The sequence below is a fragment of the Pygocentrus nattereri genome, chromosome 8, assembly GCF_015220715.1.
Source record: "Pygocentrus nattereri isolate fPygNat1 chromosome 8, fPygNat1.pri, whole genome shotgun sequence".
NCBI classification, from domain to species: Eukaryota; Metazoa; Chordata; class Actinopteri; order Characiformes; family Serrasalmidae; genus Pygocentrus; species Pygocentrus nattereri.
Genome location: NC_051218.1, coordinates 25,775,228 through 25,797,848, shown reverse-complemented (window position 1 = coordinate 25,797,848; position 22,621 = coordinate 25,775,228). Strand labels below are relative to the sequence as shown.

The 22,621-nt window shown below is 37.6% G+C and overlaps 1 protein-coding gene across 4 annotated transcripts in view; it reads left to right on the top strand.

Moving 5' to 3' along the window:
- The window catches only part of si:zfos-2326c3.2 (mitogen-activated protein kinase kinase kinase kinase 4), a 63,931-nt gene that overhangs the window by 31,242 nt on the left and 10,068 nt on the right, over positions 1-22,621 (top strand). For all 4 annotated transcript variants that reach the window (XM_017713384.2, XM_017713383.2, XM_017713385.2 and 1 more), the window contains 12 exons: positions 2,078-2,145; positions 2,347-2,423; positions 4,893-4,984; positions 5,700-5,812; positions 7,882-7,972; positions 8,890-9,045; positions 9,520-9,640; positions 9,957-10,112; positions 10,230-10,373; positions 12,935-13,069; positions 14,365-14,465; positions 15,806-15,955. In XM_017713384.2, the coding sequence (XP_017568873.1) occupies positions 2,078-2,145; positions 2,347-2,423; positions 4,893-4,984; positions 5,700-5,812; positions 7,882-7,972; positions 8,890-9,045; positions 9,520-9,640; positions 9,957-10,112; positions 10,230-10,373; positions 12,935-13,069; positions 14,365-14,465; positions 15,806-15,955 (1,404 nt within the window). The remainder of the gene's footprint in view (positions 1-2,077; positions 2,146-2,346; positions 2,424-4,892; positions 4,985-5,699; positions 5,813-7,881; positions 7,973-8,889; positions 9,046-9,519; positions 9,641-9,956; positions 10,113-10,229; positions 10,374-12,934; positions 13,070-14,364; positions 14,466-15,805; positions 15,956-22,621) is intronic.

The following is a 22,621-nucleotide window of genomic DNA, read 5'->3' as shown; positions in this document are numbered from 1 at the left end:
TTATTGTTTTTTGAAAATATTCACTCATTTTGAATTTGATGCCTGCAACACGTTCCAAAGAAGTTGGGACAGGGGCAACAAAAGACTGGGAAAGTTGAGGAATTCTCAAAAAATCACCTGTTTGGAACATTCCACAGGTGAACAGGTTAATTGGAAACAGGTGAGTGTCATGATTGGGTATAAAGGCAGCATCCCTGAAAGGCTCAGTCATTCACAAGCAAGGATGTGAACAACTGCGCGAGCAAATAGTCCAACTTTTTAAGAACAACGTGTCTCAATGTGCAATTGCAAGGAATTTAGGGATTTCATCATTTACAGTCCATAGTATCATCAAAAGATTCAGAGAATCTGGTGAAATCTCAGCAAGTAAGTGGCAATGCAGAAAACCATCATTGAATGCCTGTGACCTTCAATCCCTCAGGCGGCACTGCATTAAAGACCGACATCATTCTGGGCTCAGGAACACTCCAGAAAACCACTGTCAGTGAATACAGTCCGTTGCTCCATCTACAAGTGCAAGTTAAACTCTGCCATGTAAAGCGAAAGCCATATATCAACAACACCCAGAAATGCCGCCGGCTTCTCTGGGCCCAAGCTCATCTGAGATGGACTGACACAAAGTGGAAAAGTGTCCTGTGGTCTGACGAGTCCACATTTCAAATTGTTTTTGGAAATTATGGATGTCGTGTCCTCCGGGCCAAAGAGGAAAAGGACTGTCTGGATTGTTATCAGCGCAAAGTTCAAAAGCCAACATCTCTGATGGTATGGGGGTGTGTTAGTGCCCATGGCCTGGGCAACTTGCACATCTGTGAAGGCACCATTAATGCTGAAAGGTACATACACGTTTTGGAGCAACATATGCTGCCATCCAAGCAACGTCTTTTTCAGGGATGTCCCTGCTTATTTCAGGAAGATAATGCCAAGCCACTTTCTGCACGTGTTACAACAGCGTGGCTTCATAGTAAAAGAGTGCGGGTACTAGACTGACCTGCCTGCAGTCCAGACCTGTGTCCCATTGAAAATGTGTGGCGCATTATGAAGTGCAAAATACGACAATGGAGACCCCGGACTGTTGAGCAACTGAAGTTGTACATCAAGCAAGAATGGAAAAGAGCTCCACCTACAAAGCTTCAGCAATTAGTGTCCTCAGTTCCCAAACACTTATTGAGTGTTGTTAAAAGGAAAGGTGAGGTAACACAGTGGTAAACATGCCCCTGTCCCAAGTTCTTTTGAACGTGTTGCAGACATCAAATTCAAAATGAGTGAATATTTGCAAAAAACAAAGTTTATCCGTTTGAACATTAAATATCTTGTCTTTGTAGTGTATTCAATTGAATATAAGTTGAAAAGGATTTGCAGATCATCATATTCTTTTTTTATTTTTGTTTTACACAACGTCCCAACTTCATTGGAATTGGGGTTGTATAATATAGTTATTTCTATATATTATTTTCATTAAAACAGTTTTCTAGCACAAAATCTTATTGTGACATTATGACTGCTGTGGGATAATTAAATATGAAATACTTACTGTTAATGCAGACTTGTGACACAAAAAAACAAGTATACGGCTTTATTAATTTTAAAGCTCATGCGTTTAATATAGATACTTAAAGCAACGAAAGGTGGGCTAAATGATGGAAACGGTGATCATTAGTTTAAAAGAAATAGTCTGAAAGTAGGTGCTGGCACCCTACTGAAACTTTGGTCAAAAACAGCTTCCTTTTTCACTGGGTGGTGTCTTCCTTCCCTTATGTGACACATGAGAGCAGGATGGGAAGGCTGTCAGCAGGTTAGAAAACCGCATTAGTAAAAAGAAACAGAAAACCACAAACAAATGGGTGGTGGGGGTGGAGAGGTTACATACACTGAGTACTAGCCATGTAATATTCACAGAATACTAAACTTGGCACTTAATTGGCCATTATCCTAGTTTGTGAATCCTAAGTATGAATATAATATACTGGCTTATGAGATAACTGATTATGATTTGTTAATTCAGAAGCTTCAGTTGCATAAACATTGTGTGAAGGTTATCAGTAAAAACCTAACATTTTCTGTCCTGCATTTTCACAAGGTACCAGAGCGTACAACTTCAAAATTTTACTGTAAAGAGCTCATGAGCCACCATAGAACTACATCACAGTAAGTTTATTCACGTCATGTTCAATCTGTGTTTGGATTTATTGCAGATACATGCCAGTTAGCAGTGTTTCAGCTAAGCTACATCTTTAAAAAATGCAACTACATACTCGTAGCGCTGTAGCTCCTTCTTGTTCTTGAGATCAACACTGACCTATGCTCTGTTCTTCTCATCCATTTCCATTTTGTTTGCCACATCTGCAGTGGAAGTCTCCAGTCTCCTGAGGAGAAAAGGGTACTGTTCCCAGCTTCTCATAGCAGCATAAGCAGCGCTGAGTCAGGTGTGTGCATGTGAGGAGCCTTCAGAGTAAATTTTATGAATGATACTTACTTTGTAATACCATGTTACACCATGTACTGTGTTGCATACTGAGGTGCATTTTGTTCTAGCTTGTTGAATGTGGAGCCATCTAGTGGAGGCTTAGTATAGTGGAAGTTTCGTTTGTGATTTATTTCTGTTGTCATGGCTACTACTGAAATCTAGCCTTAGTTCAAAACTTAGGATGTTGTTCGTTATTGTTTTCACATGTTGGCCAGTTACATTCTTAGTCGGCTCTCCTTATCTGTTTTTATCATTTACATTTATTATATGCATAATGTTTGAAGGTAAAAGATATTCTTTTTTCAATTAATCTTTTATCTTCAGCTAGCCCACTGAATAAACTGCAACAAGTAGCAATTATGGCAAAGGTGAGCTTCATAAACCTTTCAGAGACAGCATTCTTAAACAGCACTTAAATCAGAAAAGCTACAGATGATTACCTCATACCTTAAACACGCCTTTCAGTACAATTAGTTTGATAATGCAGTTTGGATCCAATTGAATATGGAACAACAACTAGTCATCCCTGGACAGATGCGGCCTGTACTTTTAGACCAATGATAAGGATAGGACAAAAGAAAACAACTTTGCAGGATGACCTGTAAGAGAAGAGAACATTAAGTAATAAACTGCACAGCATACATGCCACACAAATCTTTTTTGAAAAAAGCATTTCAGATAATCAGTTGAATTTAAAAGATATTATAATTAGATTTGTATACAAATAATTTTTTTTTCTTGTATCAACAACATACACTATATTGCCAAAAATATTCACTCACCCATCCAAATCACTGAATTTAGGTGTTCCAATCACTTCCATGGCCACAGGTATATAAAACAAAGCACCTAGGCCTGCAGACTGCTTCTCCAAACATTAGTGAAAGAATGGGTCGCTCTCAGGAGCTCAGTGAATTCCAGCGTGGTACCGTGATAGGATGCCACCTGTGCAACAAGTCCAGTCGTGAAATTTCCTCACTACTAAATATTCCAGAGTCAACTGTCAGTGGTATTATAACAAAGTGGAAGCAATTGGTAACGACAGCAACTCAGCCATGAAGTGGTCAGCCACATAACATTACAGAGCAGGGTCAGCGCATGCTGAGGTGCATAGTGCACAGAGGTCGCCAACTTTCTGGAGAGTCAGTCGTTACAGACCTTCAAACTTCATGTGGCCTTCAGATGAGCTCAAGAACAGTGCATAGAGAGCTTCATGGAATAGGTTTCCATGGCCGAACAGCTGCATCCAAGCCTTACATCACCAAGCGCAATGCAAAGCATCAAATGCAGTGGTGTAAAGTGCCGCCACTGGATTCTAGAGCAGTGGAGATGTGTTCTCTGGAGTGACGAATCACGTTTCCCCATCTGGCAGTCCGATGTCTGGGTTTGGTGGTTGCGAGGAGAACGGTACTTGTCTGACTGCATTGTGCCAAGTGTAAAGTTTGGTGGAGGGGGATTATGATGCAGTGGTGTCTTTCAGGAGTTGGGCTCGGCCCCAGTGAAAGGAATTCTTAATGCTTCAGCAGACCAAAAAATTTTGCACAATTTCATGCTCCCTACTTTGTGGAAACAGTTTGGGGACAGCCCCTTCTTGTTCCAACATGACTGTGCACCAGTGCAAAAAGCAAGGTCCATAAAGACATAGAACACCTTTGGGATGAATTAGAGAGGAAACTAGGAGCCAGGCCTTCTCATCCAGCATCAGTGTCTGACCTCACAAATGTGCTTCTGGAAGTATGGTTAAAAATTCCCCAACATCATATTAAACCCTAAACCCTATGGATTAAGAATGGGATGTCACTCAAGTTCATATGCATGTGAAGCCAGACGAGCGAATACTTTATATGGCAATATAGTGTATTTTGATAAATTCCCTGGTTAAAAGTTTTTTATTTTTTATCACTTGTTTCCTAAAAATGCTTTGTTTCTGACAATATAGCTTGTCTTTGTTTGTTTTTATTTCTTTCATTGTATCCATTTGGGTGGCGAAATAGATGGGGGTTTAAACATGTATGAAGCGTTAAAAAGACACTGGTTTACTAATCACTGCTGCAGTGACTTTATGAAGGCCTTTTTTACCTTACCTCACATTTTGTGTGGTGTGGTTACAGCTGTGTTTTATGAAACTGTTCCTTAATATGTGTACATTTAAGGTGGATGTTCACACTGGAAGTGTACTAAATAACAAATATAAAAGTGTCTGAGTATTTATGCATATTTACACATAAAAGTGTCAAAGAATGTTGCTGGATAGAATATATCACTTTTACTTGGGTTTGTGCTTAGATTTTTTGTGTTTTTGGTGTAGTATTCAGAAAGAAAAATTTGCCTACAAAGAACAGTCTAAAACTAGTACAATTTCACAATATACAGAGGACATGCTCCTAAAATTAGGTAAAGGAGATGATCTTCTCTTATTTTGTTGCAGGTTACCATCATCCAGAAAGTTCTTCTCACAGTCATATTCGGCAATTCAAAAACTCTCCAGATACATGTTCAGGAACATCATTTAAATATCAGGTAACTTCAGGTTATTATACCCAGGTATTGTCTGTATGCATGTGTGCATGGATTATGTTTTTTCTACAATAAAACAACCCATTATGATTATATATTTACATTAAGTATCAATTTCAAGTAGACTTCACAAAATACATTTTAAGTAACACATTAGAATATTGGCCAAATGTTGTTATAAGTTGCTTTATTAAAAAAAAATTACTCATATGAAGATGCAGTTCATTCATAATGACAATGATCTTTCCCTTGAATATATTACAAGACTGATTTCATTAATGAATCCTGTAGTAGGAAAGCTGGATTATATTCTGCTTTAGATTAATTGACCTACATTAGAGGATATATGTAATCAACATGCAAAGAAATAAACAAATATCTCCAAAATAGTAACTTTACAGGAGAGGGCAAAATGTTCTTTACTTTTACCGCAAGTTCATGTAAAGAGATTTTACTCTAAGCAATTTTGGATCATATCTGTTGGTTTATTCATTATGAAATGTTCACACCGTGTAAAATCCAGCTGCTGTGTTCAAATGATGTCAAAAATAAAAAAATGGAGATATTTGTTTCTTAGGCGTTTTTTTGAACAGTGATAATATGTACTACATATACATATCCTGGCATAGCAAGAAAGCTACATGCTATAAAGCATTTTGAAATCAATTTTGACATAAAATCAGTCACTAAGTTAAGAATAAATTCTTTGTTTTTTAAGGACTTCCACCTGAGCCCTAGGCACAAGTCTCACCTCAGTCCATTTGTAAAAGCCACAGAGTATTCTTCTTCCAGTGATGAGGTGGGGAGCAGTGATGATGACGAAAAGGCCAGGTCAGCCTGTTTCATAAATACTTTTTACTAAATATTTTTTTTTCCTTCTTTTTCCTACTTTTAGGATTGTGTGAAAATCTGATGATGTTTTAGGTCATATTTATGCAGAAATATAGAAAATTCTAAAGGGTTCACAAACTTTCAAGCATGTTGTGTGTGTGTGTGTGTGTGTGTATGTATGTATGTATGTATGTATGTGTGTATATATATATATATATATATATATATATATATATATATATATATATATATATATATATATAGCCAAAAGTATTCTCTCGTCTGCCTTTTTATGCATATGAAATTGTGTGAGGTCCCAATCTTCATCTATAGGGTTTAATAAGATGTTGACCTACCCTTTGTAGTTATAACAGCTTCAGCTCTTCTGGGAAGGCTTTCCACAAGGGTTAAGAGTGTGTTTATGGGAATTTTGACCATTCTTCCAGAAGCACATTTGTGAGGTCAGTAACTGATGCTGGATGAGAAGGTCTGGCTCGCAGTCTCCACTCTAATTCATCCCAAAGGTGTTCTGTCAGGTTGAGGTCAGGACTCTGTGCAGGCCAGTCAAGTTCTTCCACACCAAACTTGCTCATCCATGTCTTTATGGATCTTGCTTTGTGCACTGGTGCACAGTCATGTTGGAACAGGATGGGGCCGTCCCCAAACTGTGCCTACAAAGTTGGGAGCATGAAATTGTTCAAGATTTCTTGGTCTGCTGAAGTAATAAGAGTTCCTTTCACTGGAACTAAGTGGCTGAGCCCAACTCCTGAAAAACAACCCCACACCGTAATCCCCCCTTTACCAAACTTGGCACAATGCAGTCAGACAAGTACCGTTCTACTGGCAACCGCCAAACCCAGACTCGTCCATCGGATTGCCAGATGGGGAACTGTGATTCGTCACTCCAGAGAACATGTCTCCACTGCTCTAGAATCCAGTGGCAGTGCTTTACACTACCGTACTCGATGCTTTGCATTGCGCTTGGTGATGTAAGGCTCAGCCGTGGAAACCAATTCCATGAAACTCTCTACGCGCTGTTCTTGCGCTAATCTGAAGGCCACATGAAATTTGGAGGTCTGTAGTGATTGACTAAGTTGGCGAGCTCTGCGCACTATGCGCTTCAGCATCCGTTAACCCCACTCTGTCATTTTATGTGGCTGAGTTGTTGTCATTCCCAGTTGCTTCCACTTTGTTATAATACCACTGACAGTTGACTGGAATATTTAGTAGTGAGGAAATTTCATGACTGGACTTGTTGCACAGACGGCGTCCTATCACAGTACCAGTCTGGGATTCACTTAGCTCATGAGCTCGACCCATTCTTTCACTAATGTTTGTAGAAGCAGTCTGTATGTCTAGTTGCTTGGTTTATTTACCTGTGGCCATGGAAGTGATTGGAACAACTGAATTCAGTGATTTGGATGGGTGAGTGAATACTTTTGGAAATATATATAAATGTTGAATATGAAACCTGTAATCATGGTTTGCCAGCAGGAAAGTTCATGAAAGGTCATAAACTGATGTACCATGCAGGTCTCCTGACTTGAATTTCATTAAGAATTTCATTTAAAATCACAAGTCCATCAAAGGGACCCTGATAACCTTGGGGAACTAAAGCTGGTTTGCTCAAAGCTGTAATAGCCAACAATAGCTTTGCAACAAAGTACTATTGTTATTAATTTGTGCTATCTGAATCTTTATCACTTGGTTTTTTTAAAACATATCTTTGTTTATGCTTACGAATACATAAAAAGAAACAACATTATGTGTGTATATTTGAAGTGAATGCCTGCACTGTGCTGAAGAGCATTGACATATTTTGATATCAAACCTTACACTCACCTGTCAAGACCTACAGTACCAGGATTTTGCCATACAATTCAAGATGGACATGGACTCCCTGCAGTGATTGCTTTATAGATCACCATAAGTGAAAAGATCAGCTACTGGAAATTAGTTTTCTTTGTAACTGTTGTTGGTCTTTTGTCTTGCAGTGTTATTTGAATCTTTGAAATCATACTGCAGTTTCCTAAAACATTTACTATATCTATTTACTCTTTCACACACAGGTCACCACTGAGTAATGACAGGAGTAATTTTTCCCAAAGAGCACCTGAACATATAGTTCTACAGCCTCACTGCAATCTTATTCCACAACGGGTAAATTTCATCTTCAAACATAAAGCACAATAACTACCAAGGATTCTTATGCAATATTTATAGACATTATCCACTAATTAAGTGTGGCAAACAGTTTCTCACTGACTTATCACTATTCATTACTGCATTTGGTAATAGTATTCTATGTACCAAAGTAAACAAAGGCATTTTGGATGCAAACCTGAAGAAGTGTTCACAGAAGCTGTTCAAACTATGATGATTGGATACACACCAGTTATTCTTTGAAAGCTACTTACAGTCTTGGATTGGTCTGTTTAAAAAAATAATCCCATTTTTTTGATAATTGTCACAATTCATTAAATATATGTAAATATTGTACAATTGCCTAAATACATTTTGGACCCACTGAGTATGCCCAGCAATTTGGTAAGTGGTCTGTTAACCTGAAATAACTGTAAAGGTTTTTAGATGCATGCTCCAGCCAGAGTCAGCTTTATTGTTATTCATACTCACTACATTGAACAAAAAATGTTGCTTCAAGACATGGTTCTACATTTAACATGGGACAGCAGACAACAGTACAAATCAAACTAAGTACAATAAAAAAAACAGCCAAAACTGTACAAAATAGAAGAAAACACACTAGCAGTGTAATAACAGCTATGTAGGTATAAAAAAGAGAGAATGGTGCTAATCTCAGATCAGACTAAATAGTGCTTTATGACAGATTTGGATGTTTCATTGAGGTGCTCTGTAATAACTGTCTGTAGAAACATTCACAGACATACTGCTTGTCCTGTGTGCTTCACTGATGTACACTAGAGGGCATCCTCTGTATGCTGAGAGTTTGAAAGTAAGCTCAGCATTTTGCATTTGAGCTTCCTTTCTTCCTTTAGTTGTAATGTTTTCATCACTGATGTTAGGAAATGAGATGTGCTCTTGTGTCCTTCTCCAAGGTGGGAGCTGGTAACAGTAATATTGGATTGGAGTCAAATGACAACTACCTTCTCCCAGACATCTTGCACAAAAGTCCAAGCCATGAGCCCCTAGGCCTGAACCAGAATGACCTCATCTGCCCTCAGTCTCCTTCTCAATGGAGCCCTCATTCCAAGGTACCATTAACAGCATTAAGAACCTTATTACATTAAGAATATTAGGTTCACACAGAGGTTTTTCTTCATTTTCATTGCTAAAAAAAAGGAAATAATCTAAATACATTAACACTGTATTGCTTAGAAAAAAACATTAGAAACATATGACTTCATATAAATCAAAGCAAGGACATGGCCAAACTCTATATGTAACACTATATATATATATATATATATATATATATATATATATATATATATACATTTGAATGAAAGAAATTTGACGATTAAAAACTGATCGACCAGCAGGCGATGTTATCAAGTCCAATGTTTGAGACCCCTGATACAAAACTCTCCAAAATATTCTACTCTGGAGATTTTGGACAGCATTTTCTTGTAGCGACCATTACATGCATAGTATATATATAGTAATCTTAAATTCTTCTAATTGATTTGTATTGAGCTTTGATAATTGTGAGATGAATGTGTTTGCAGAAACCACTTAATGGCCAGCCAGCAAAGAGCATTTCATCTTCTTCATCTTCCTTCACGCCATTCATAGATCCTCGCTTGCTACAGATCTCTCCACTTCAGAGCCCACAAGGAAATAGTCAGAGTATGTCATTATCTCTGCCCAACTTGCTCTTTGTCTTAAGCTGTCTTTAGCCAGTTTGTTGTTTCAGATTTTTTTTTAGTCATCATGAAATCCATATTGCTGTATATTATTAGTCATAGCAGAAGAGATGTAGCATACATGGCCCATACATCGGTTCTCTCTCTCTCTCTCTCTATGTGTATATATATATGTATATATATGTATATATATATATATATATATATATGTATATATATATATATATATATATATATATATATATATATATATATATATATATATATATATATATATATATATATATATGGCTCTGTAGACAGTGTAAAGGCTGAACCAATCAAGAGGCAGAACCACAGGAAAGGCTCAGTTGTCAATGTGAACCCTGCCAACATCCGTCCACAGAGTGACACACCAGAGATACGCAAATATAAAAAGAAGTTCAATGCTGAGGTCCTGTGTGCTGGTCTGTGGGGTAAGCCATACTTCAACTGTGTTGTGAATGGGGAAAATTAAAACTGTATTCACTACATTTTTGTAGATTACTTGATGTATATGTAGTGCTAAATAGGGCATTTTCTCCGTTATCTAGGTGTGAATCTCTTGGTTGGTACTGAGAATGGTCTGTGGCTGCTGGACCGCAGTGGTCAGGGTAAAGTCTACTCACTCATCACCCGCAGGCGTTTCCAACAGATGGATGTACTGGAAGGCCTCAATGTGCTCATAACTATCTCAGGTAATCACAAGGGACATACATTTCATAATTTGCTGGACAGAGGATATATAGCTAAAGGTATAGTGTTTGCTCTGTGTTTTTGTAAGAGGCAAAGCCATTACAGCAATAGTTTCAGCTAGAAATATCAGGGGTGCACTTCCAGAAGAATTATGCTAGTCACCGCCAAACAATATGTGATTGATCGTTAAACTAACAAACAGTCAATTAAAAATTTTTCTACAACAGCTGCTCAGACCACAACAGTTTTGTTAGTTGGAGCCACTGTAGTTTAAACTACTGTGTTTAATGGAATTTACAGTGAATAAACTGCTAAAATGAACAGTAGTTTAACTTGATCATATGAAGTGGAACCTACTACATGAGGCAGCCCTAAGGTCATCTGACACAGCATAATTAAGAAAAGTTTTTGATCATTAAATCTTAACTTATATCTGATAAATTGACACAGACTACTATTATTACTGTTATTTTAGGTGTACTGATTTAGTATAACTGTGTTTAGCTTAAATGTAGGCAATAACTGAATAACTAATTTTGTACACAAACACGAGGTTGGCTGTTGCAGGACTTGACTGATGAGTTCTCCCTGCCTTCACTTCTTCTCAGTCCTCCTCTGTTATTCCTGTTGTACTCCTGTCATTCTATTCTCACTCTACTTGTAATACGTCTTAACATTTTTTCTTGCATGTCTATGGGACCTTGTATTTTCAAAGTTCACCCTTTTTTATCAGTTCTGTGCTACTGTCCTCTGCAATACATACAAACTCTTAAATGGGCCACATAAACTATTGTTATTGCTTAGTACTGTAATGCTTTAATTACATTTAGTATACCGGATGTAAAGTAACAAAAAAACTTCCCCATTTTCAAGAGCCTGAGCACCAGCTTTGTCCTTTGCAGAAAATTGCTGTAAACCATGTGATCCATATGTCTAGATTACACATATACACAATGTTCATAAATGTGGTAATTGTTTTAGACTGTAAAAGCATCTTTTTAACACTGTCCCTTATATAATAAGAACACCTGTTGCCACTAAGTTATCTACATATCATATGAAGGTAGTCTAATAGAACTTAAAGTTCATTCTTGTTTTGTGTTTACTATGCTTACATTTCTTTTCTATACATCTTTGATTTCCTATACAAAGTTGTTTTTCTATAGTGCTACATAGCACATATCAGGGCAATGAAAGCCTAAAAAAAACAAAAAAAAAACAAATGGAAGTTAATTTATTCCCATATTATTTGACACTCTACAATGTTGCGTATGTAAATGTTACGTGTAAGAAAATTACAGCTGCTGCTAGTGTAGTTTTTAACAATTCTGGCTTTGGAGCTGGGCTGTTTTCCTCTCTATGATCAAAATAAAATTACTTCAAACATAAATAAATGCATGCATAGGTTAGCCCTTACACTAGTAGCTGTGTTTTGTTTGTTGTTGTTGTATTTTTTTTTGTTTTGTTTTTTTTTACATTAGGTACAGTACATAGTTGCACATCTAGGTCAAAAATATGTAAGACTAAGTAGTGAACAGGCTTTTTTGTACAGCCAGTTACATATATAAAAGTGTAGTAACTTTATTGAACATGATTTGAAGTTATAGTAACTTTGTTTACAGGACAAAGAAAAGTTACTCTGAGCTACTGAGGCATCTAAAACAAGGTTTAGTGCTTAAATTTCTCAGACACTACTACCCCACAAGATCAAATGCACACTTAACTACATGACATAATGCAGTATGAGAGTCTGCTATGTCAGGCTAGATTTGTTACAAGATTGGATCTGATTCATTCTTTTTATGGCCAATTCAGTTTTTGTTTTATGGCTAGCACTGGCCCGATACCCATCAATATTGATAAGCCATCTCTAATCCCCAACCAGGATTGATTTTTGGCCTATCTGTGGCAGGGTCATCAACTGTGGATCAATTTAAAATTGTGCTGTTAGTAATATCCTATGATATTATGTTACTATAATCCTAAGATATAGCTTGAAGAAAGATGCATGTGTTAGCCCATGCTCTGTTGAGGTAGCTGTTTTTAAGTGAGATTCTGTTATGTTAGTTACATTATCATTTGTACAAGCATCTAGACTTGTATTGAAACATTATATATTAATCAAGTTACTGACTTGGGCAGCAAAACTAGTACAATGTCTTGCAGGAGGAAATATCGCATTATATTCCATCATCTTTATCACATTATATTTAGAGCTACATCTGCCTTTTTTTACTCACTGGTTTTCACTGGTTTACTTGTAAGCATATTGGGTCATATTTTGTGTAAACAGTGATTGAGTGATTTACTTGAAATCTGCTTCAGTTGTTCAGTCCCTCTATAATGTTTCTATGTAGCCCCATGATAGTGCTGATTATATCAAATTTCTTAATATGACATATGCTTGTTATATTTTTGTTTGTCACAAAAGCACACTCTAGGCAGATGTTCCTGCTTAAAACTACACTGGTAAAAAAGAAAATGTATACACTATGTTAGCTGAAAAATAATAGTAGAGCTCATACCACTCATAATATTTGTGATCTTATTGTCAAATGGGCAGGCAAAAAGAACAAGCTGAGGTTATACTACCTGTCATGGTTGAGGAATAAGATCTTGCATAATGACCCTGAAGTGGAGAAGAGACAGGGTTGGACATCAGTGGGAGACATGGAGGGGTGTGTGCACTACAAAGTTGGTGAGTCTCCACATAATGCCTGAATTGTCAGAGAAAACTGTTGGCTGTTTAGGACATTTAGGCTATAATATTTTATATACATTTTGCCTTGTTTTACCTCGATTACCCTGTTATGTTGAATCTGTCTATGTTGTGACATATAAATGATATTTATATGTGGCTCTTGCAACATATGTCACAGAATTGTTCATTTTGAAAGTAGACTGAATGACGTCTCAAATTAAACTATTTCTCTTAGCTACTTTGGGGTTGTCATAGAACAGACTTTTCTGTTCTCAGACTCCTTTTTCAGGTAGTTTTCAAATGGGTCTAATCAGCAATTGCACTTGGCTTTAAAGCAGTCTTTTATTTATTTATTTATTTCATTCAAACTTTGCTGGATGTTCAAATTGCACTGAATTTTAGTATCATACAAACATTTTCAGGCTTTATACTGTGTTCCCTGGTACTTTAAAGACCTAGGGATTGTAAATCTATGATTGCTTTCTAATTGGTGAATGTTGACATTAGGGTAGGGTGATGTCTAACTAACTGCCACATGACAATGTCTACTGGGAAACGTTGCGATTGACAATGACATCATGGGGAGGGGAGGGTGTCATTCATGTTTGAGCCCATTCACAGCCTATCTTCCCCTGTTCACTCAACCTTTTCTTGTTTTTTCCTTTCTTTTCTTTTTTTTTTTATCTTTCCTCTGTACCCATGTGACGTATTTTTCATGTGACATTGTTTTGCTATTATGGCTTTAAATATTCGGTTTGGAAACGGATGAAAGTGTTTATGTTGCTGAGTTTGTTGGAAAGGGGTGAGGATAATAATGAGCTTGTAGGTGTCAGTGATTACAAAGCCTTGTGTATGGAGAAGCCTCCCTATTTCCTGGTCGAGGTCCATCTGGAGCATTCTCAAGGTTCTCAATGACATCCATCTCCATATCTCAAACCATGTCTGCTTGGATGCTGAAAAAACAAGAAAACGTAAAGAGCACATGTGCAATCTCAAATCATGTCTTAATGGAGAGATGGTAACATAGGATTAGTCATCAAAGGCTACAACCATAATTTTAAGAATCTGTCCACAGCAATGAGTTTGTGTTGCCAGGCTCATAGTTACATTCAGTCAGAGATGTCTTCTAGGTCCCCAGTATTTTCTTTAACGGTAGAGGTCAGATGCGGTTATGTTTACTGTTTTTAGTGAATTGATAATCTGCATGCATTAACCAAGGTAAGAAAATTTAGATAGATCATATATTGTAATTCCAGTTGTAATGAACGGTGGCATCTGACTTGTGATTTCAGTGCGTTACGAAAAGATTAAATTCCTGGTTATTGCCTTGAAGAATGCTGTAGAAGTCTACGCATGGGCTCCTAAGCCATATCACAAGTTTATGGCTTTCAAAGTAAGTGTCATATTTTAGTGAGTAAAGTGAGTAACATTACACAAGTAAACATTTATTTAGAGATACAGTGCCTTTTCACTTTACTGTATACTGCGTGTCGATTTATGTTCATTTTACAAATGGCTGAGCTAAAAAGCAACTTCTAATGGCTTGTTTTAACACACATGCATATACCCATAGCATAATACTAATATATAATACAATATGTAGTCCTGTATTACTGTTAGATTTTGTATCTTTTCTGGGCTTATTTTATAGAATTCATTAAGATATGTGTTTTAGATGCAAGACATCTTATCTCAGGACGTCTGTCCAGATTCAGTACATAAAATGTACAGTGATTTCTGAGTTTAGATGACAGTAAATTTTTAAAAGCACAGCAAATATGACTGCCCCAGTTCTTTTGGAGCTTAGCATATGTTAACATTTATCTTCCAAGCAATAGTTTTAATTTTCACATATTTGAATAATGGAAACACTGAACATAATGAAGTAAATACTGAGTAAAAACTGCTTGTGTGAACTTGTTATATATTACCAAAAATAAGAAACAAAGCCATAGCCATAAGGTGTAGTATTACCTAACTATCCACCACCTACAGGCAATATTTTTATGCTGTTTGCATATATTGCATTCTTGTATACTCATGGTCATGCGTAGCGTAGTATCTGTGTAATTTTCCCAAGTTTATTTACAAAAGCAATGGACATTTTGTTGAATTAAAATCATGGATCCAATCTATAATCACCTAAATTTAAGTACCTCCTCAGGTCAAAATAAATCTAGTTTGAATAGAGTCAAACAGTGCTTGTCTCACTAAGGAGGTCACCTTGAAGAATGTCCTAGTTTAGTATTGTCCTGAGAGACTTGTTCCAGTTTTGACATACTCATCCATTTATTGGTTATTTTAGCACAGAGATATATGCCTTCTTACCCTAAAGCAAGCACAAGTTGTGTAACACCATTGCCCTGCCTATTTTGTGAAAAATGGATTGCTTTACAGACAGTCTGAGCTCTCCTTGCTTTATTTGTGCTGACTAAATATTTTTAACTGTGAGTAATGCACAAAAGTAGTTAAGGTTTCCAAACATATATGGAAGAGCACATTCAGGAGGTGTTTATATTCTTTGTGCTTTGTGTAGCTGTGTTCATTTATTGGACAAAGTGTCACATGTATAGTCTTTTAAGAAAACCCTTTCAAAAATAAGTAGTTTTTACAGCATCTAATACAGCATGCTAGCAATAAATATCAGTGATTTCTTTCTGTTACTTTGGCCATAAATTTAAATAATGTGTCTGTGATACAGTCAGTCTTTATCCGTGCTTTATCTTTGTGCAGTCATTCACCTCTTTGCCTCAGAAGCCACTGTCCGTGGATCTGACTGTTGAAGATGGACAGAGGCTAAAGGTCGTCTATGGATCAGTATGTGGGTTTCATGCAATCGATGTCGATTCTGGAACACCCTATGACCTGTATCTGCCCACACATGTGAGTTTCTTCTTCAGACTGCCTTACAAACATGCTTTGAGATCAAGCCTTATTAGGGGACATGCCAGATAGAAATACTTACATTTAACACTCAAAGTCCCAAAGCACTCTTTAAGTGTTATTAATACTCACTACCTTTTAAAGATTTTGTACAAAGTACCATACTGTATATAATATTATAAGATCAACTACACCTAAGTCAAAATACTAAAGAGCACACTACATATTTAGCTAAAATTAGTTTCACAAAGTATATTTGTCAAAAGAACTTATTGCTGTTTTTATCTGTAATACATTAGAGTTTGAAAAGAGGACAGATTTTGACAAATTGGTCAAATAAGTTATATATATGTGTTATATGTGTGCTGATCTGTCTCCAACACTGCTGTCATATTTGCATGTTTGGTCTAAAACACATCAGACACATAAGCAGTAATATTTTGGGAGGAGGGCACTGTTATCCTTTAATTAGTTTTTAACATTGAATACAACCTAATTTAATTACATTAACTACATATTGCAGTTAACAGTAGTTAACAGTTGATATACATTTGAATATAAAAAGAATGGTGAACTTCTGAAGATATAATTAAAGATTATTATTATTCTTTTGACCAGTTGTATTGGTTTTGTTGGATCATTTAAATGCCTTGACTTATGAAAACACACAGAGAAACTCATCTGGAACATCTAAAGTTGGTTAGAATGCTCATTGTGCACAATTTAAAAACTAGTTGTCAAATATTAGCAAATATTGATAATGTAACTTGTTAAATAGCACATTTTTAACGGTGTTAGTGCATATTCTAAAGCCTTCGAAACATCAATAATAATGCTGGCTGGAACCCAGCTGATTATACACTGTACATTGTATGAAAACATCTGCAATAATTAATAACTATAACAAGATTTCACAAGCTGTATGTAAGATAATGAGATGGAGAGGGCTATAATCACAGAAGAGTTGGAATCACTGACTGCATATATGATGAACACAGTCATTGGCTTCACAAAGCTTCTTAGGATAGGAGTGAGGATATAGAATCTGATTTATGTCTTATTTACTCTGATTTTACTGATGGGAACAGAACCTAGATTAGCACTCATAACCTGAGACACTTCTTGAGTATGGGCCATTATTTGGAATGTGCAACCACTGATCCTATACATTTTAAATTTTAAAATAGGAAACTGCATTCACCCTATCGAAATGACGGTCATGAAAGCAATACTTGAAAGTAATCAGTACACTCTGATGCAATGTATCCACTTATAAACATAGCTAAATGAACAACTTTTTAAATGCAAAAAAATCTTTCTTTTGGATTAAGTTGAAGAAAATAAGATGTGATTTATTGCTATTAATGTGTACAACATAATAGGATTAATCACAAAGAGTTTTAATTGTTTGTCATCCCTGTGGTTGGTATAGTGTAGTGGGTAACACCTCTGCCTTCTGTGCTGTAGACTGGGGTTCAATCCCCTGCTTGGACAAGCACCCTACACTATACCAATAAGAGTCCTTGGGCAAGACTCCTAACATAACACTACCTTCGCCTACCTGTGTAAAATGATCAAATTGTAAGTTGCTCTGGATAAGAGTGTTAGCCAAATGCCGTAAATGTAATCCCTTAATAAATTTAATTTGTTAGAGGGCTCATTTGTCAGAATATACAATGATAGTGTGATATTTATAGTGATAAGGATTAACATATGTTATAGTATGCATAATAAGTAGTTAACGTAGTTAAAGGGGAATCCCCCTGAATTTTTTTAAATGTTGCATAATTGAATGATTAAGATATAAATACAGTCATTCAGAGTGGTTTAATGTGACATCCTCCATGTTGACTTACCAAGTCATAACTGTTTACAGTGGTATTGATTGGAGTTTGATGCTTCTAAAAGCAAACTTACAGAAAGTGACTACATAAAAATGCCTGATAAAACACTATTTTAAAAAATGTTTTAGCAATGTTTTGTTTTTGTTATTCTATTCTATTCTTTTTTTTGTTTGTTTTACCATTATCAACATTTCATATTTCCAAACTCATACATGTGTAGCCTGACAGGTAGTTTTGGATAGTAAATAAATGTTGTAGACATTGTGACCCTTGGTTTCTACCTACACTATTGTAAAGAGATCAGAGTCTGTAAGTTTCTCAGCAATAAACCATTTCCCATCATAACACTGTGAATGACTTTCTCAGTGACTGAATTATGCAGAAAGTTTGCAAAATCTGTGGAATTCTCCTTTAAGGTTAACATCAGTCTTCCTGTCCTCCTAAGTATAGTAATACCATGCATTGTCAGTGTGGTGCATTTGGACCAATTGTAGGATGGATACTTCTCAGCTCAGCTTCGCCCACACTGCTGAGCTTTTACTCTTGACTACAGTAATCGTGTAGGAAGGAGCTGTTTACCACCAATTGCCATTACACTGTGATTCACTTTTAAATCAGGACGCAACACAGGCGTATAAAGCTAGATCATTGCAGTGCTCCATTTGGAAGCCATTGAAAAACACACATGATCATCCAGTTATGGCACAAATATTATTTGGCAGGCCTAAAGCAACAGATCTGTGTTTGCTGCATGCCTCTGGGAGAAACTTCAAAACAAAAAAAGATCTGTACTAGAAAAAGGCAGTCTGCTTCACAGTGTATTATGTTAACAAAATATTGTTAGTTTTAAGCAGTGAAGCTATTGAAATGTAGAAAGATTCGTTCCACACCAATATATCAGTGTTTTTACTTACAGAGTTGCTGGACACTGTTTTCATGACTATTCTGAGGAGAATTTCACATACCCACAGACCATGGCTGTGTATCAGCACTAAGTGGCTCCCTGACACACAGCGACAAAGGGAAAGAGGGCTATGGTGCCACCTACGAATCTTAATATCCATTCCCAGTATAGGCCTGCTGACGTGCCCCACATAGATCACCCTCAAAATCTTGCTCTGTGTGTGCGCGTGCGTGCGTGCGTGCATGTGTGTGCATGTATGCAGAATGTCAGGTCTGGCTTCTGTTCTGAATTCTTGTATTTTCAAGTGATGTGCATTGTAGTGGGATCTTACTGGACTCAGATCAGCTTCTGCCTTGCCTCTAAACACTTTAGAAAGGGTGGTCCCCACCCGGCTGCATTTAGTCATGTGTCCCCACCATGTAGCAAAGACGTGTGTATGTGTGTGTGTGTGTGTGTGCATGCGTCCCTGTGCTAGTTTCTCCTAACCAATAGCTCGCCTAAAAATACCCCTCCCCAACCTTAAAGTGCTCCCAAAGCATAAGCCTGTCGAAATGACCTGTTATTCTACTGTTTTTTTTCTAGTATGACACAGTAGATATATTTGGAGGCTAGCACAAGAGAAGCAGAGACTGAAAGCAGTGCAGGACTGTGTTCCATAGCTTTCCTGTTGCCATTTATGCTTTCTCATCTTCATTTGCTCTCTTGCACATGCAGCAACACATATCTTCATTTGCTCTCTCTTTATTGCACTTGCATTCTGCTTTCTTTCCAACCCTCTCTTTTTCTCTTTTTGCTCCAATATACAGATGCACACAAATGCAACCTTTGTGCAGCACTTTTTGCCATTCTCACTCCATGCCATCACATGCTTTTTTCCACATGCATATTTACATACGCTGACGCACTTTTCTTCATACCTCTTTCACTGTTTCTACTCTTTCCTTTCTCTAATTATCTCTATGCTCTTTCTGACTTACACGCATACACTCATAGAGGCACGCACACTTACACACCCACACATTCTACCACTCCATCCCTGCCAGCGGTGCTCATGAGAATACCACGGCAAAGAATTAAGATTGCGCTGCGGCTCTGGATGCCAGTTTTGATGCTGAGGATTGTAGTGGCTCAGCAGGAAGATGGGACAGTTTGTGTGAGGCAATCCTGTAGTCAGGCAAGTACAGTGGATAGGTGTGTGTGTGTGTGTGTGTGTGTGTGTGTGTGTGTGTTAGGGAGAGAAAGAGAGTAAGAGAATCTGCATGCCTGTGTTGACTAGATTGTGGGTGTACAAGAAATATTGTTATTTTCATTGTGTAATATGTCTGTGATGAGTATTTCATAAAGCGTGCATAAATTTAATAAAATGCGTGTAATGAGCATTCAGCACCCTCTATCAGGTGTCAGTGTTAGCATTGATAAAGTGAACATGCTTATTTAAAAAAATATTGAAACTGGCTTCTTTATCCTTACGTGATAGATGATTTTGGTCAAGTAAGAGACTAAAAATAAACATTCATGAGATCTCACAAAGTACACCCCCACAATTTTTTTTCTATGCATCGAGGCTGCTATGAGTTGGAATTGAGAGTTGAGTAGCATAATAAAGTGAAGTGTTGGCAGACACAGTGAATCACAGCCATCCTGAAATAAGAGTGCATACTCTGGTAGCTTTGTTTTGGTTGTCATAGCTCACAACAATCAAACTGGGTGTAAATTAACCATAATTATAAACTTCAAAGTCAGCAAATGGAAAAGTGGATGAAAATCTATTTTAAAAAAATTCTTAGTGCTCAACTTTAGCTGTTTATGCAGCTATTTTGCTGCAACAGTATTGTATTTCTCTTGTGCATCAAAAAAACAATCCTTTTGAATGATAACAGCTGTAAATAGATTGCAACAGTGACAAACTACAAGAAGACATTTTGTTGTTGCAACATCTTTGAGTCCATGGGTCACCCCATACCAGTCTCTGTCAGGCCTTAAACCTCTGCCATGCTCCTCTTGCAAGAGGCCTCTTTTGACACCCCAAGCCAGAGGTCCCTGACTAACTCCTCAAGCCAGAGGCCCCAGATTGTATCTCCTGGCTGGCACCCAGGCACTAGCAGATGACTAGCTCTTCATGTCTCATCTACTTGTGATCCTGCCCCACTTCCTGTGAATATTAAACCATCTTGAAGTCCCCTGCACCACTGACCTCCCGAGGCCACTGCATCACAGGCCAGAGGAATCACTGACAAATGACTGTTTATAGACTTGGCTATTGATCTTGTGACCCTGCCAAATTCAGCTGCACTTTCTGACTCTAGCTTGACAATGGCTCATGCTCTTGACTTCTGTCAAGCTTTGTCCCCTGCTTCTGTACCAATTCCTGACCTCAGTTTGGATCGCCTTTCAGATCTTGAGACTTGGTTTCAGTCTCATCTCTTGTCCATATATCAGTCATGTTTGCTTTTGCTTCATGTTCACTGATAGAGCTGCTTTGGCTGTCCTTTACCGTGTTTCCCGGCACCACTCTCTTCCCCAGGTCAGTCTAGTTTCCCAGAGTCCATTTCTATCCCAGGGACCACGTTCCGTGCTCCAGTTTAATTCCCTTTTCAGTCTTTCAGACTACTATGATTCAGCCCTGTTAGTGACTCTAGTTCTGGTGCTTCATTATTTTGATCATTCATGCAACTTCAAATCCAGACGTTCTTGTAGCTCTGGTTCCACTCCTGTAAACTTCTCTGATTTTGGTCTCTTGAGCAGTGCTGTGTACAATCCCAGTCCCATTTCTGATTTTATTCCTGCTCTTTCCAGTCTCTGTAATTTTTTGGTCTTTCCAATCTGCCGCTGCTCCTGTTGTAGATCCAGCTCCACCTGTTGCTTTGTGGATCCCTTTCTGTGCCTTGGGAGCTGCTTGGTAGGAGCAGCTCTTTGAGGCAAAACCCATAATTCTGGTCTTGCTCTACTCTGTATATCCTATGTGTTTTGACCCCAGATTAAGACTATAATTTTTGTATTAGTTCAATTAAACGCCTGCATTTTTCTTCCACTCCATGCCAAACATACAGCAAGTCTGTTTGAATGGCAACAACTGGAAATAGTGTACAACAATGCCAGACTACAGGAAGGCATTCTGTCATCCATCTTAAGTCCAGTATAACCATTTTGACCACTAGGGAGCATCCTCCAGAGCTCCTCATCGCAGATCCCTTTTAGTTGTTGAGGTCCATGCTTACAAACCCCAATGAAATTAGAGGAAATCAGTCTAGTTTTTAGTGATTTTTCTTTTCAATATTTCCAACATTGTTAGATCTTGCTAGATGTTTATTAGATTAATCACTGAAAATGAGAGAAATTTTATCTTTCAGTGAAACTGTCACGATTGGCTCCTCCCACTCCATGTGTCTTTTTGTTTTGGTTTGTCCATGTGCGTTTGTTTTGGTTTTGTAACTCCGCCCTGATTGTTTTCACCTGACCCTCATTTTCCCTGGGTATTTAAGCCCTGTGTTTGCCTCTTGTGTTTGCTGGTCTTTGTTTGATGTCTTGGTCTCTGTTTGTTGTTTGATTCTGGTTTATGTCATGTCTATCATGGGGCAGTCGTGGGCTGGAGGTTAGGGATCCAGCCTTGTGACCGGAAGGTCGCCGGTTTGATCCCCAGAGCGGACAGCACATGACTGAGGTGTCCTTAATCAAGACACCTAACCCCCAGCTGCTCCCCGGGTGCTGTGGATTGGGCTGCCCACCGCTCTGGGCAAGTGTGCTCACTAGAGTGTATGTGGAGTTTCACTTCACAGATGGGTTAAATGCGGAGGTGAAATTTCCCTGTTGTGGGACTAATAAGGGTCACTTAATCTAATTAATCTTAATCTGTCCGTATTGGCTATTTGACCCTGGATCGTTTTGACCACGACCCTGGATTTGCCCTTAATAAAAGAC